Genomic DNA, 16,067 nt, shown 5'->3' with positions numbered 1-16,067 from the left:
AGACTGTTTTCACTTCAAACTGTTTTCATTATTTAGGCACTGTTGAATTCTGAGTCTGCCAAGTCCACCCAAGATAATTATATCATTATATACAGTTCTCTACTGAAAAATCTAGAGTATTATTTTATTGCATTCTTTGCCATTTTGTGAAGCTGTGTTCGTATTTTCTACAGTATGAAAGTTAGCACAACAGTCCTCCCAGCCCTACAAAATGAGTATTATAGCCCTATGTAATATTCTGGACATTTTGACTACAATGACTGATATCTACATTCCTCAAAAACGGATGTTTAAGTGCTTATATATTAATTACATTAACCAGTCCTATTGTTTACAACCTCTGTGCAAAACATTAATGAAATTTGCAAGTAACACATTATGGAACATCTTTTGGAAATAAAGAATCTTACCAGCTTTAATACGATACTTGTTAAATTGATGAGCAAATTTATACAAAGTATCTGACTATGATATCACAGGCATAACTCAGTAACATGAAAGTTACTCACAGTTTGATACCTACAGGAATGAAAGGTTAGAAAAATATTCATTGGAAAGCAAAAGAGAAACATCACAGCTCTTGTATTCAGGTGATATTCTATGGCTTGCAAGCAAAGTAAAAAAGCTTTGAAAAGTAAAGTAAATTTTCTCAAGCCTTACCATCTACAGCAAGAGCTCTGTGCAACAGGTCTTTGGCTGCCCGTACAACAGCACTCACAACAGAAAGAGCTCTGCTACAGTTTTTGTCTTCTTCATTAGCTTTGTTCAACAGCTGTGACTGCAGATCTCCATCATACTCACTCCTGAATAGTGGATTTATTTCACAAATACAAAATTACATTAAAAAAATGACTAATTTTTGGCATAGAATAAACAAAACGATTTATGATAAAGCAATAAGAAAACACAAAGAAACCACAGAGAATATTTTGGAGGAAATGTCTCGCTGTTAGTCCTTTGCAAGAACTTCGACAAAAAGTGTAAGTAGCATTTTTCTGAAAAGTTTCTTTTCTCTAGATGCTTTTTAAACCACAGAAATGTATTAATTGCTATGCTCTTCCAAGGTCAGTTGCCTGTCTTGGTAAAAACAGAGTAGTATTAAATGCATCACAGAAACAAATAAAACTTTCTTAATGGATATTTCTGCATTTTCATAAGTGACAAAGATTCTCCCTTCCTATTTTAAAGGTTAATTATGGCTCTGAAATACAGTCTTGGGCTTACCCTTAACAAAAGGCTCTTTCTTTTAAATCAACTCTGTATGTCAAATTAGGCTGTCCTAAACAACATTACATATGAAACCATTTCAATAAGGTTCAATTTGCTTTTTCAAAGCCGTCAAATGACAAACTAATTCAAGCCTTCAATATGGTAGTGATTAAGCTTTGGCACAGAGAAATAACATCACTTAGTCAACATGTAAAACAAAATCTACCATTCTCTTTAGGATATCTTATGTTTGTCCACTATATTACTTAAGGATTAGCACCTCAGAACGTTCAGACATTTTACTTTGAGCAGTTCAGTGAACAAGGATCTCTCTCCTTCTCTGTAATGTGAATCAATCACTCTTAGAGAAAGATTATGTTTTTTCAAAGTGTCCTAGAATTGTAACTTTGCTATCAGCCTTGAGCCTTTTTCACTTGAATTTTTTAGCCACTGATGGTAGTGTAATTCAACTGAGTACTTTGCCAGTAAGTCCCTCCCAAACTTTTCTACCCTTACCAAAAGTGTGTTAACTTCTGTATGTGGCCTTTCTTTGCATATGCCTAAGAAACAATTCTATTGATATCTGAGCATCCTCCAAACAAAATGGAGTGTGACTTTTACAAGCTGTTCTATAATAGGTGACTGAACATTTCTTTCTTTGCTGTAGGCAAATCAAAACTTCAAATCAAACAGTGAGTCCTCAAATTAAGTCCATAACCACAGTCATGCATCTGATAACATTAAATTTATCTTGTCCATGCAAACTACAAAAGACATTATGATTACAGCACAGCAGCTGCAATTTTTTTCAATGCCATTTATTTTGTAGCAGTTCCTACTTGTACCACTACAGTCTTTTGAAAGCCTCTCTGAATTTTATCAGTTGAAACAAAAAAACCTGAGACTCTTCTGATCTGAAGACAGGACTTTGGTGTGGGGTTTTTTATGTTAATTTATCATTGTTAGAATGCCTTGAAGTTTCTCTTACTGAAATTACATCCTTTGCTTTTCTGAAATCAAAGAAATTGTTATTTCTCCTTATTTTTCTCTTTCAGCTCTATAAAAGTAGACAATCCAGGAGTGAAAACAGATGTTTTCCATGTCTTTCACCCTTCTTACATAATGATACTTTCCAATTATGATACTTCATGATAAAGTCAAAGATTTCAGGAGACTAAATCAATTAAAGTAACATGATCTGCACCACCACCATTTCATTCTTTAATAAGCAATTACTGTTTTTACTGACAAGGTGGATCTTTAAACATAATCTCATGTTTTAAGATAGTTTAGAGCTGACCTGTATCTTCAAATATACTATTACTATAATTTTGCTGGCTACTTTATTTATTCATATTTTACCTTCTTTAAAACCCTCTTAAGAGCAACATGTTCATCTACTTGTTAGTCTAAAATGTATCAGTTGGTGTAGTATTACTTTTTTCTTATCTTTTTTATGTTTTATGTAGGTACTTCTCACACAATCAAAGATAAAAGTAAATTATTATTCATTGATCCTTTTATTCCTTCCATCTTCTGTTGATCAGCCTTGTACTGCCAGCTTGGAAATCATGTCTTTATACAAATCAGGGTAAGCACCTCAAACACAAAAGCAATGCTTTCTGCAAAAGCATTACCACAAGTGAGTTCCTGCTGTCTTCCTGAAAGGCTGAAGTAGTAAAGCTCCCCTGCAGGACAGTCAGAAGTTTCAGCTGATTTTCTTCAGGCAATCACAATTTCTCTTTTTATACCTTTCAACTCTAAGTAAGAGAGGAGACAGTTCCTATATAAATAGACCTTGCTTCACTACTTGATGCAATTATTTTTGGAAACTGAAGAACTGAATAAGTCGGAGAGATAAACATGGTAGTGAGTAATCTCTCAGGTATCCCTTACGGTATAGAAAAAAACAGAAATTGAAATAGTGCATCTTACTAGTTCCTCATATTTGAAGCTTTGAGGTAGGAAACAATGGACCTTGTAACAAGTCAACCATCACATTATTTGTCAAGACAAAAAAAACCAGAGAACCTAAAACAAGACTAGAAGAGGCATCACAAACAAAAATAGATGTGGTACAATAGCACTGCAATGGTTTTGTTCACTTTTCTTAGAATTGAATCATTACAACACAAACCTGTAATAAAGAATCTGCGGGATTTGTCCTCGTGTTTGGTTGGTACCATTACTGCTCAGACTGCATGTACTGAATGTAAATGTTACACCATCAGGACACTGAACTGTGGTCATTCCACCATCTCCATTGGCAGTCCGGCTCCCATAATTCCTCAAACGAACTGCATATTTCACGTTTTCCTTAGAAAGGGGAGCAAAAATAAGTATAAAACAAGTATCTAATGGCTTCAGGGTACATGAAAGTTATTCTTTTACATTAATACTGGAGAGCCTGGAAAGTCCTTCATAGCACTCTATAAATTAAAATAAACTAAACAAAAAAGACACAGCATTTAACAAAAAACAGGGCTGTTCCATGTTCCTAAACTACAGACCGTAACTTAACTTACTACTAATTACTTGAAGAGTAAGCAGATATCCAAGAAAATTAGCCATTAACTGGGATAGAATTTCTTTTATCTGACAGGATTTGGAACTTTTAATTAATAGCTTGAAAACCAAGACTTAATGAAGCACATATCAAGATCAATTTGTGGATGTGCACCCAAAACCCCAAAAAATTGACACTGACTATTTCAATTTTCTTATCTAAAGAAGTTGTATGAAACCTACAAGAGTGTGCTTGTATTTTATTTACCTTCAGTGGCACAACTTTGTCAAGCCTGATTTCAGCTATGTCACTAGGAGAATCATCTGTGGTGTAAGTTCCTTTAACCAACTCTAAAGATGTCCATCTATGAGAATGAGTTGCATCTCCGGTATGATCACTCTGATTCAAAGAAAAAGTAATTTAAATACATGTATAATGTAAATACATGACACATGCAATTGTCCAACTTATGTTTCATTGCATAAATTTTTACACATGGCATTACAAACAAAAAGATGAAAGATCTGTTTAAAGTCAATAGTAAAGCCTTTCCCTAAAGAGGAAATTACTGAGCAGAGAGGTTCATTTCCCATAGTAACCTATGCTTGTCCTTTGGAAAAGATCAGAATCATCAGTTACAGTGAATAACTGTGTATAAAAGAAGTCTTGCTTCATTACAAGAACCCACAACACAGTTTCATACTGCTTCTAAGAGAGTACATCAATAGCATATGAAACATCTGTAGGTAGTCTGATCATGCTGGCAGGCCATTACCCTTTTCTTCAACTTTTGGTTTTAACATAATTTCTTATTTTCATTCATGGCTTACAGAGAGGTAACTGGTACTAATTTACATTTAGTTCCAAAAAGTGAAAAGCCCCTGACACTTCAAATATTATGTGTCATAAAGAAAGAGTTCAAGACAATAACCAAGATGAGGACCCTACTAGATATGGTATGAAGCTTGTGGTAACAAAAATCTTCCCCACTAGCAAAAAATCCTACTACCAGTGCACTCTTCTAATGGTAGCCTAGACTGAATAAGAATATGAAAATATCACATTTTAAAATATTCTCTACAAAAACCCCTAAGGTTACTTTTGTTCAAATTATTTTCCCAAGTGCAGTACTTACATCATCTACTAATACCTCCAACTCATACTCATGAATTCCTCCTCCACCATAAACAGAAAATCCTACTACAACTACACCAGGTTTGTCAACAGAGAAACATATTGCATCAGGGGATCCATTCCCAGTATTCCAGCTTCTTCCCTGACTTGTTTTAGTGAATCTGTTTGGAGTGGATTTGACAGAATGGAGAGAATTCAGTCCATCAACCTGTAGAAAGTTAAATACAGTTGTCAGAAAATATGAACAAATGTTAGACAACTTTATTAAAGCAAAGTTAAGTGAATTAAATGATCAGATTTTTCAACTGAACAAATTTCAAAAGTCAGCTGATTAACCACAGAAGATGCTACTACTTAGCCTTCTAGTTAATATTGACTAAAAAGAAAAAAAAGTATTTCTGATAATTAGAAATTAACCAGGAATAATTAAGAATCCAGCTTGGTTTTTTGAAGTATTTAAATATATATTTTATAGGATGAATTAACACAAAACAGATTAGCTGTACTAAAAGAAAGGTTAGGTATTTCTACCTTAGGTACAGTCAAGATTAAGAGAGGGCAGAAACAGACGTTACATAATGGCAAAAACATCTTGAATCAAGATCTTATCAAAACCTTGATTCATTCTGTGAGAAAAGCATGTTGATAGAGACAGTGACATGCCTGAACGAAGTCAAATACTTTTCCATCACTTAACCAAGTTACACCCCCCTGGAAGGATTATGTATATATACAAATATGCAGGCAAAAAGTAACGTACTCAAAAAAATTGCCGTTTTTTAAACAATCTGCAGTATTCTGCAGCCCTAAATGTGAAGTAGCTAATAATCAACAGTACTTCCCTAATACAGGGAATTGCTTTTAAATTTATGCAAGACATCTGCACTACTCATAACAAAGAATTCCAGAATCTCTGACAGGTCTGCACACCCATAAAATATCCATCCCAGCCTGTATCACGTTCATAATATGTTTGTCCTGAAAGACTTCTAAAAATTATTTTAAAGCCGCTTTACCTCAGATCCCAATGCTGATGCTGTAAGCTCACTCACAATACTAGCAAGCAACCCACAGGTATTAGAAACCAGATGTGAAGAGAAAAGTTCATTTTCTCTTCTAAGGCTGTTCCGTACTGGTAAAACAACAATGACCAACATCTTTTCTAGCACTTCCCGAAAACTTGTCATCCCTGAGACATTTTCTTCACTCTGCAGTATGAAAAAAACCAATGACAAATGACGTGATTATTAAAAAAACCAAATCACAAACTTTCAAGTATTAGAAGTATTAAATTGAAATATCTGTGATTTCATAAAGATAAGAAATGTCTAGAAGGTGGAGAAAAACTAAAATTATCAAAGCTATCATAGCATGTATTCCTTTGTCAAAAGAACTGATTAATGTCTTTAATTTCCTGAATAAGGTGGTGACAAGTCTTTTATTGCATTGGAAAAATACCATATACTGGTGTCCTTCCCTGGAGAGGTGTCTTCTTTATGTACTACATAGTCATAAAACCTAGGGGCTTTAAAAGCATACGCTAAACCACAGTGGATATATGGCTACCTTTGAAACTGTTCATATGCTTTTCTTCTGCAGTGTCTAAAAAAGAAACTTGGAAGCTTTATTGTTTTGGTGTTAGCAAAAAGAATCTTCAATGCAAATAGGTAAAAAAAACCAGTGGTGGGGCGATTATAAGCACAGTCATTTTTTGCTGAATGAAGACTGTGAAACAAATCTAAGCTTAGGCATCTATTGTGTCTTCTGCCTAGCAGTGACGCCCACTATTTCTTATAACAGTTATCCATGCTGAAAATCATTTCCAATAAGAAAAATAAAATCAGCTCTACTGATGAAAACCTAAGGTTTATCTCTCTTACCCCTTTGTTTCCCAAAAAATATCCAGGTAGTGAACAAATATATGGAAGACCATCAGGTGAAGGAAACCTGTAGAAAACAGTTTTCCATCTTTGACAGCTAGGTGGCCGCTGTATCCAAGACACAAATATTATATTTGCATTTAATAGTGCCTGGTGTTCTTTTCATTCATTAATTTTTACAGGTGCTTTCCAAGTCCATGAAAGCTTTTAGCACAATAATGGCCGACAGGAGTATGTCTCCCAGCTTAACTGTGTATTTTACGAATAGCAGAAAATTTACTTAACTTTTTCTCTAAACTTCTGGTAATGGTAGACTCTACAACTATCCTTTATTTACTTTTCTTGCATAATTTATACTTTCATATTATCTTACCCCTGTTTTCTTCCAAACTGAAGAATACTGTTTAGTAGTCCCATTTCCCTGATTATTATCATCACCCTCCCCATTTGTGTAAATCAATTCTAAAATAACAGAACTGCAACAATACAGAATTGAAGAGCCCTCGATTAGGAAATTGTTTAATGTTTGGTAGAACAGCATGAATTGGGATTCTTTTACTGATGCCTTTAAAAACTCCAGTTTGGGACATGATTTTTTATTACTAAAGTTGCGTTGTTGATTCTTCCTCAAAACACCAAATCTAATTACATGCTCCTTCTAGTGATCACATGAAAAACTGCTGCAGAAAACACTATGTAACAGAACACTACTCCAAAGGATATTTCTTTCAATTTAATAGTCCAAGAAAAGAACCATTCTACTTAGACATTCTCCAAAGACAAAATATTTGGAATATTTCCGACAAGAAGTCGAAAATTGTAAAAAGTAAGTTTCTGCCAGGCAAATTCATGTACATCTTTATCAAGCGAAAACTTGCAGGTACATAACAGCTTTTTGTTGCAAAATAAAATAAATCATTAAATTTTTAGCATACATCCTAACCTGACTAAGCTTTTCCATGTGTGCAACCAGCAGAGGAAAGCGATGGGCCAGAGCAGAGTCGTTCTCGGTGCTGACTTGTTTCACCATGGAGCGCAGCAGGGCCTCGCCGTCATAAGCGATGGGGAAGATGGAGGTCAGCTTCACTGACGTGTGGCACAGGGCAGACATGACTGCGGCGAGGAGCCGGCTACTGGAGGTCTTGAAGTTTGCTTCCTGGATATCCTAAAGACATAAAAACAAATTAACAGAATGGCACCGCTGCATTGAAACAACAGAGAAACTACTTTGGAAAGGAAAGAAAACTACTTTTTCCAGATTTATTGTAATTAATAAAAATAAATAATTTAGCGAAAGCTTTCCTATGAATTTTACATCATCTTCTCTCATAAGTTTGAATTTAGATCTTCAAAACTGGAGTAATTAAAATTTACTGGTCAGCATATTTTAAAATAATAAAACCATCTAATGTTACTTTTGAAATTATGGTATCCTTTGAAGACAAGGCTTTTCTTATTTTCATGCAAAGCAGTAAACTGTTTACATCTCACTACAAGCAATGCAAGCAACCAACAACACTGTTTAGATGTGGGATGTTCATTAGAATAGTATTTCCAGATGCTTCTCATATATTTGGCTGGATCAGAGCACTGTTGTAGCACTTAATAATGAGGAATTACTCAAGTATTAGTGATAAAAAATACTACATGGATGCTCCTAGGCAGCATGCAGCAAGAGTAAGCCCATATAAGGCACAGCCTCAGCAATGAAAAGGCAGGTGCTGATAGTTAGAAGCACCACAAATTTTCTTCACTGTCCCACAGAGAATCTTAAAATCTAAAGAAGATGAAGTTCCTAGGCTCTTATTGAACTACATTTAGAGAACACCCCACACACACAAGACCAGAAACAAATCCAATACCCAGTCAATAAAAAAAATAAAACCAAAACCACAATAGAACTCACATTGCAAATCAGGATAAATGCAAAAAAATAGTAACAGTTTTAAGTATTACTTGGCTTCAGTTTGAGAAAAAGGGCAAGCTAAGCTGTAATATTTACTTGTGCCATTTTAATGTACCTGGTCCAAACAGTTTAGCAAGTCACAAAGACATGCCCACTGGAGAGCTGGTGTTGGATAGAATGAATGGAAGCAAGCTGTGAATGTATTATGGCATTCTTGAAGAACAGCTTCTAACAGGCTGAGAGGCTGACTGAGATATCCTTGTGGATCATTGTCCAACTTCACCATGCAATGGTCAACTCCTTCAGATAAAATTTTTCTTAGCAAGGTCCTAGTTTTTCCAATGCAATCTGCTAGTTTGCTGGTTTCTTCTACAACTGCCTTAGCTGTAGCTAGAAGATTACAAAAACAGAAGCATTAAATGTACAATAATGAAACATTTTCATGTTAAAATGCACATTTTACATGCAAATAGAAAAACTGGGACTTTAGCAGCATGCTTGAATCTACATTCAGAGAAGTTAATTCCAATGTGAAACAGGGAATGGGTGTTAAATTCTATCAAAAGAAACCAGAGCATTTAAAACTTCTACTTTTCTGATCTTTTATAATATATAATGCATTTAAACGAGCATTGTTAAAATGCAGACATCTTTTACAAAAGATACAATCTTTCAAATTCACACTGTGCTCACCACCACAGCAAACACTATGTACAGAAATGGGAAAAAAGAAGATACAAATAGTCCATAACAACTCATCTGACAAGTCAAACAGGAAAACAGGCTACGGTGCAAACCTGTGGTACCAGGATACTTAGTTATGCAGACAATTGGAAATTTCCCGTTTGACAGCAAGTCTTTTAATCACTCCAATAAAACCATCCATGTGAGCAAATCTACTTTATATCATATCCTACATAAATTCTTAGATCAAACCATAAACCTCCAGATTATTTGCTAATAAATATGAAACAAGTGAACTGAGAAGAATACCTGATATTGGATATATTTCACAGGTGTAGACCCTCAGCAATCTCAGGCAGCAAGTGCCCACAAAACGCAACCTTTCTAAATCCAGAAGAGTAGCAGTGTATTGGAAACCCTTCAGACCACGAAGTTCTTCAACTCCCAGCACCAGTGTTGTCCAACTCCAGTGAAGAATGCTCAGCAAAGATTCAAAGCATTCCTATTTCAGCATATGAAGGATACCAAAGACAGATTTAGCGTTAAAAAACAAGAAATGACTGTTCTGCATCAGTATTAGACAAAAGGCAAATAGCATCTATATCCATGTTTATTATGGAAACATTTATGTCTATGCCCATTTACTGTGCAACACGTTTTACTTGAGAATAAAAAACAGCACTGAGAATGCAGGGGACGCTTCACTGCAATACTGTGATAAAATATATCTAAAACATATGCTAGAATATCATGTATGGAAGCCTCTCAGTTATTTAAGAACTAACAACTGCATTTACCTGTAATGGAGATTTTTCAGTAAATTTTACTTGCTTTATCTACAGAAGAGTGTAATAACTTCTTTCGACCTAATACGTTCTTGTCATAAAGTATTATCAGGGCTGTCTTCACGTTCTTTTAAAATAGTTATGATCTGCAAAATCATGGCCACTACATGACATTTACAGTACCTGAGAGCTTAAGAGAAGCACATGACAGTTCACAAAAAACCTGAGGATTTTTAAAAGTTTTGTTTCTACTATTATTATTGTATGTGGTGAATAATATCACAAAGTTGTACCTCAGAAAGCAAAATAGAAGTATTTGGTGTTGAACACCAAAATGAAGTCTTCAGAAAAAGTCAAAAAATAAAATATTCTATCAGTGTACCTAACTTCCACTTGAGAAAGCAAGCACAAAACCATCATTATTTCCACATCTACATCTTTCAGTTTCCTAAACCAGCTATGAACTTGCAGGAAATAAAAAAGATTTTTGATACTACTCACCGCTGAGACAGTTCTGGCAAAAGATCTCTTTAAAATATGTACGGGTTCACTAGTTTGCTGTTTTCCTTTGGATGCACTGCCATCACTTGTTGGCAACCTGGAAGAACAATTTTAGAACTTACTTGAAATCTCCAGTATTTACTTTTAGTAGAGTTTTGGGTTGGGTTTGCTGTTTCATTTTGGTTTTTTACTTTTTGTAGTTTCTACTGTTTTTATTGTTCAAGTGGGGGGGCGGGGGGGAACTCAAAAGTGAAGGAAGTTTTAATTCTCTTGTTCAGTTTCAACATAACTTCCTCCAGTTTCCTAATCATTCTAGACCAGCAACCAAGTAGTATCTTGAATTCTGTTCAACTGGCAGTAGTGTGACAACTGAAAATGAGGTTGAGATTTAATTACATGCAATTACTACAAGTATCTACTGTATTTCGTCAGATAATATCAAGACTAGAGATGTTAGTCCTTAAAAGAACACTGGTTTTGTGAAGGGAAAATGTATGTGGAGGTTAAAAATACAGGCGGCATTTATCACTGCAGCACCTTCCCTTTTGTGCCACTCATTGGTCTTTAGAGGCCTCAAGGCTTGTTTGCACCTTTTGACTATGGGCATCACTCCATAGAAATCACCCAAATGATGAATTTGTCATGCCAGGACTTCATATACATCAAAATGAAATCTTCACCTGGAGGGACAGGGCATCTATGGACAGAAAGCTTAATGGCATTAGTGAGCTGTTCTGAGAAGGAACTTTGAAAAGGACATGCTTAGAAAGGACATAGAAGGGAATTGGTATGAAAGAATTCTAAGTTTCAGAATCAGAATGGAGGCCAGGAGAATTAATACACACACAAAATATAAAAGAAATGTCATCTGAGGAAACCTGTAAAAATTACTATCAGTGAAGGAGTTCCTGATTATTAAAACCTACATAACATTTATCATGGCAATGATAAGTTTATGGTAACGTATTGTAAAGCACAGCTCACTGTTAATTTTGGCTTTGTTTCATTAACATCATCTGCTCCAGAGTATACAGTTCTTAAACTGAGAGTGACCAAATAGAGCACATCCCAACTAGCAAAAAATATCACTCATGTTATATGAAATCGTGAGGTTCTATGGATGTAAATGAAAATCTCAAGACTCATGCAGGATGACTGCAAGGAAAATAGCAAGGAAGTAAATGTGAGTATAATTTCATTACTTTTCTCAAAGACATAAAATTTTCCCTACATTTTTCAGATACTGATTTCCTTCACTTAATACAGTGATATTTTCACAAAACATGGTTTTAATTAATTTAATATCTCTATTTAACAAAACATGTCAGTAAATTATTCCAGAGGTTAAGGTATTACCTGTACAGTAACTGTGGAATCTGCCCCGCATTCACATCTGTACCATTATTTGATTTCTTGGAACTTTTAAACTGAAATACAACACTGAAAGAGAAATAACACAGTTATTATTCAAGTCTTCTTAGAGCTGTTCTTTTTCAATTGAAAATATAGAAAAAAAATGTACCCATCATCTGTAGTAATAGAGGCCTGTCCATGAGATCCACAGTCACTGCTAGGTCCTGACACCCTTGCCCAGGCTACATACCACCAGCCAGCTTGCAGGAGTACTGGCTCATCAAACATCATTGCATATTTCTCCCTGGGAGAAGTAAATTTTGGAAAATGTTAGATGTGAATTATTTTTTATATTAACTTTTAACAATTCATGCTCTAATTATAAAAGAAATTGAGAAACAATGGTATTTTTATCTATTTATATTCAAAACCCAAAAATTTTTATTCCAAAAATGTTGTAATAATTAAAAAATAGTAATCCAGAATGACCTACAAATGCCTAAGTCATGCTTGATCTAGAACTGTGAAATAATCATCAACGCCAAGGAGAGTAAGGAGACATTAAGTTAAATTAACACACAAACCCAATTACATTTAATATATAATACTACAAGCAAAGTATTAATTATAAAGTATTACATAATAGTGATTTCAGAAAATGTAAATTACAAGAACTTATACATAAATTCTTAGTAATTACAGTAAGTATGAAAGAAATTAATAGAATATATATTTAGGGGATTGATATGTAAGATTTAAACCTGAAAGAATTAACCATGTATCCAATGAAATTTAAATTACTTCATTACAGGGAATGAAAAAGCAGCTGCAACATGGCTAACCCCAACCATATGCACAAAAGAGCTGCTGCAATATTTTGTCTTGTGGTCTCAAAACAGGAAGATGGGATTTGACTTGGATTTATAGAAGAGCAAGAATCTTTCTTCTTTTAATTTAAATACCATAATGGTTTGGGGACATATGTCGTGTTTTACTATTTCCCTACACAATTCAAGTGTTTTACATCATTTGCTATAAAACTCTAATGATGTAGACCATCTTGGCTGATATTTAAAGTGATACTAAAATGTGTACAGTGAAACAAAAATAAAGATCAAAAAGCAGGTGTAAGTAGGTAAGCTAAGCATCTTACCTGGCAGCACAGTCATATGCTAAGACATCTGTCTCAGCAAGGAGGTCTCCATCTGTCTCATGGTCTCCCCCATCTGGACCCAATTCAAACAACTGGTGAAGTAAGAAAAAAGGTAAAATTATGTCTTAGGTGTTAAAAATCTCATAATATCACTTTTTCTTGTCTGGCATTCTAGAAATAGTATACTACTCTTCCTTCCCAAAAACAACTACTACTTAATATCACTGACAGACAAAATTCCATTTGGAAGTCAGGCATTAACTCTTAAGAAATAGCAATTGACACTGACCTCCCAGCCTTATGACCAGAAATATTTTTAAGTGAAGAAACTCCCTAAATCTTGCAAACAAGACAAAAGCAGAGTATCTAAAAAAGGCAAAGTTGGGCAGAAGTTGCAGGTTTTCCATAACCAACTGAAATGCACTACACAAACATTAAGATATACTCAGCTTCTCTGGAAAAGGACAGCTTGACAGTTTAGCAGAGACTGTCAATAGTGTTATGAACAGTTGGTGATTGGGACAAAACATGATACTTAAGACAACTTTGTTTTCATACTTAAAAATAATTTCTACTGTTTGATGATTTTGAGAAAGGACCACAACACATGTCTATTACTCCTCTTGCAAACACCTATTGAATACACAGCTTATTTCTGGCAGGACTGGCAAATCTTGTCTTGGCTATAAGCTAATCCTAAACAAACTGAAAAGATAATATTAGAGTATTATCGTAACATTAAATACCTCTGGTATTTAAAAAGCATGACTAACGATAAATTCCTTGACTGTACTTAGTCATTTGCAAGTCTCAGTCACTATGTTAAACAAGAATAAAATGCAACTACTTATACTGGATTTCCTGTTGACTTATGCAAATGTTACTGCTAAGCGTGTCATCCATTTCCCTAGAACAAACCCCAATACCTATTCATCTGAAAGTTGAGAAAGAAGACTCAATAATCCACTAAAGGACAAATAACAACATTCAAATGTTATGAATATCCAAATATCTAATAGAAATCTCACATATAACATCTTTTTTTACCAAAATCCTTATTAAATATAGGAGCAGAGAACACTTACCCAAAACCAGAGCTGACACCACAGTGTGTGTTTCTGTGAGGTTTATTTATCCAAAGCCAGATTTATTTATTTTAAAATAAATAAGCACAAATGCTCCACCTGTGATCATGCCTACATTTGGCACAGAGTTAATTGTATTTGGTGCCATTTGCTCTCAGTTGAAGAATCCCAGCCCAGAAGCTATCCAGACAACAGTCTGAGGAAGAAGTGGCAAGGAAAGTGGAAAGCAATGGCTCCTCATAAGGACTCTTTCTGCTTTTGAGAACAGAATCACATAGGATGCAATTTTAACCTGAAGTCCACAACACCAATTTTCTGCTGGTGGACCCTGGAGCTTTGTATAAATAGATCACAGAATCATTCAGATCACTAAAATACCTGCCTAAGATATCTCTAAGATGGCACAGGATTTAGTGAATGTAAGAATGGGCCAATTCATGAGAAGTAAGAATGGTAATTCTCAGCTCTCTACTTCATCCAGTGCCTGCATGTTTTCCACATATAGTAAACCACTCATTCATCAAGAAATAAAGCTAATCATGGTTTCAGATAGCATCACTGAAGTTGTGATTTTGAGACATAATATTGCTTAAAAGAAAACAAATCCTCCTACCTTTATTTTAGCAGTGTATTCACCTCTACCACCAAAAAGACCAAGACCACCCAGCAATATATCAGTATCAGCACAGAAACGGATGGCTTCTACTGAGTGGGCTGAGTAACCCCAGCCTCCTCCATGACCTGCAGAAAAAAGCCCCAACAAAAATATAACTAAGTCTTTTGTTCTGCAACCTGATCAGCTTTTGCTATAAAATTTTAGCGTGTACTTACTTTCAAATCTGTTAACCACACTATAGTCTTCTTTTGAATATACTTTCATTACTGCTTGAGTCTCTTCTTCTGTATTTGCAACACCCATTTTTAAGTCCTGCATAGCAGCCAAAGTATCAAGGCAACCTAAAAGAAAGCAAAATCAAAAAGAACCCAAATTTTCTCACTGTTGATTATAATCATTGAAATGGAAATGAATACTAGTTAAGAAAATCAAAGCAACCTAACTGTTTTATCCCTAAACCACACACATGCTAGAGAGTAGCTTTATACTTTTGACTGGGTCAAGGGTCATTGCTGCAGAATCTCAAGGCTTGCTACTGAAGATTGACTCCATTTAATTTATTATCCAGAATAGCAAACAAATGTAACTAAACCTACTTTTCAACTCCTCCAATGGCAAATAAATCATCAGTGACAATTTTTTTCCTGTCTACACTTACAATATTACCCAAACAGTTGAAGTAGGAATTGAATTATGAGCAGCTTTGAAAGTCTTCACAAAAGGTGTTTTGTTTCATGCACATGGGTACCTTACACATCTGACTTGGACTCAGACATAAAAAAGTACTGTTCATGTTGAAAGTTATCACATCTCTAGCACATAATGAAGTGAGCACATCAAGGAACAGATGACTTATCAAAATCAGTGGACAAGTGAGTTAAAATCCCTTCCAAAGCTGTGCTTTGAAGTACTGGGTACATTGCATATGGCCAGTTTATACATGAACACAGAGGAATAAATTTTTGCATTTTTGGACTACAAAAAAAGACAAAAGGAAACCATAATTTTCTTAGTGACTCATTATACAAAACTGCAAGGATTGTACTTTAATTTTATATACTGCATTTACTTTAAAATAAAAATAACTTACTGAAGAGCACTTTTTTCAGATTTGGGTGGGGTTTTTTTGAGACTACAGGTTATGAGTACTGACTTTATTCTGCAGACTGTCCAAAGAGATCATCTAGGAAGGTCTCTTACTTTATTATGCTGGCATCTAAGAGCAAGTTCCACCAGAACTCCAAAATCCTCTAAT

General features: G+C 34.8%; 1 protein-coding gene across 1 annotated transcript in view; it reads right to left on the bottom strand.

Moving 5' to 3' along the window:
• The window catches only part of MYCBP2 (MYC binding protein 2), a gene marked incomplete at its 5' end in the record, with an annotated part of 167,550 nt that overhangs the window by 73,989 nt on the left and 77,494 nt on the right, over positions 1-16,067 (bottom strand). Inside the window, 14 exons of the mRNA XM_083884892.1 lie at positions 661-803; positions 3,347-3,525; positions 3,983-4,114; positions 4,851-5,057; positions 5,866-6,057; positions 7,673-7,894; positions 8,751-9,025; positions 9,629-9,821; positions 10,606-10,702; positions 11,962-12,045; positions 12,128-12,262; positions 13,112-13,203; positions 14,810-14,937; positions 15,028-15,153. Coding sequence (XP_083741018.1) covers positions 661-803; positions 3,347-3,525; positions 3,983-4,114; positions 4,851-5,057; positions 5,866-6,057; positions 7,673-7,894; positions 8,751-9,025; positions 9,629-9,821; positions 10,606-10,702; positions 11,962-12,045; positions 12,128-12,262; positions 13,112-13,203; positions 14,810-14,937; positions 15,028-15,153 — 2,205 coding nt within the window. The remainder of the gene's footprint in view (positions 1-660; positions 804-3,346; positions 3,526-3,982; positions 4,115-4,850; positions 5,058-5,865; positions 6,058-7,672; positions 7,895-8,750; positions 9,026-9,628; positions 9,822-10,605; positions 10,703-11,961; positions 12,046-12,127; positions 12,263-13,111; positions 13,204-14,809; positions 14,938-15,027; positions 15,154-16,067) is intronic.

This window comes from Zosterops lateralis, assembly GCF_965231275.1.
Source record: "Zosterops lateralis genome assembly, chromosome: 2".
NCBI lineage: Eukaryota > Metazoa > Chordata > Aves > Passeriformes > Zosteropidae > Zosterops > Zosterops lateralis.
Note: the sequence above shows the minus strand (reverse complement) of the source record. Positions and strands in the feature narration are given on the sequence as shown.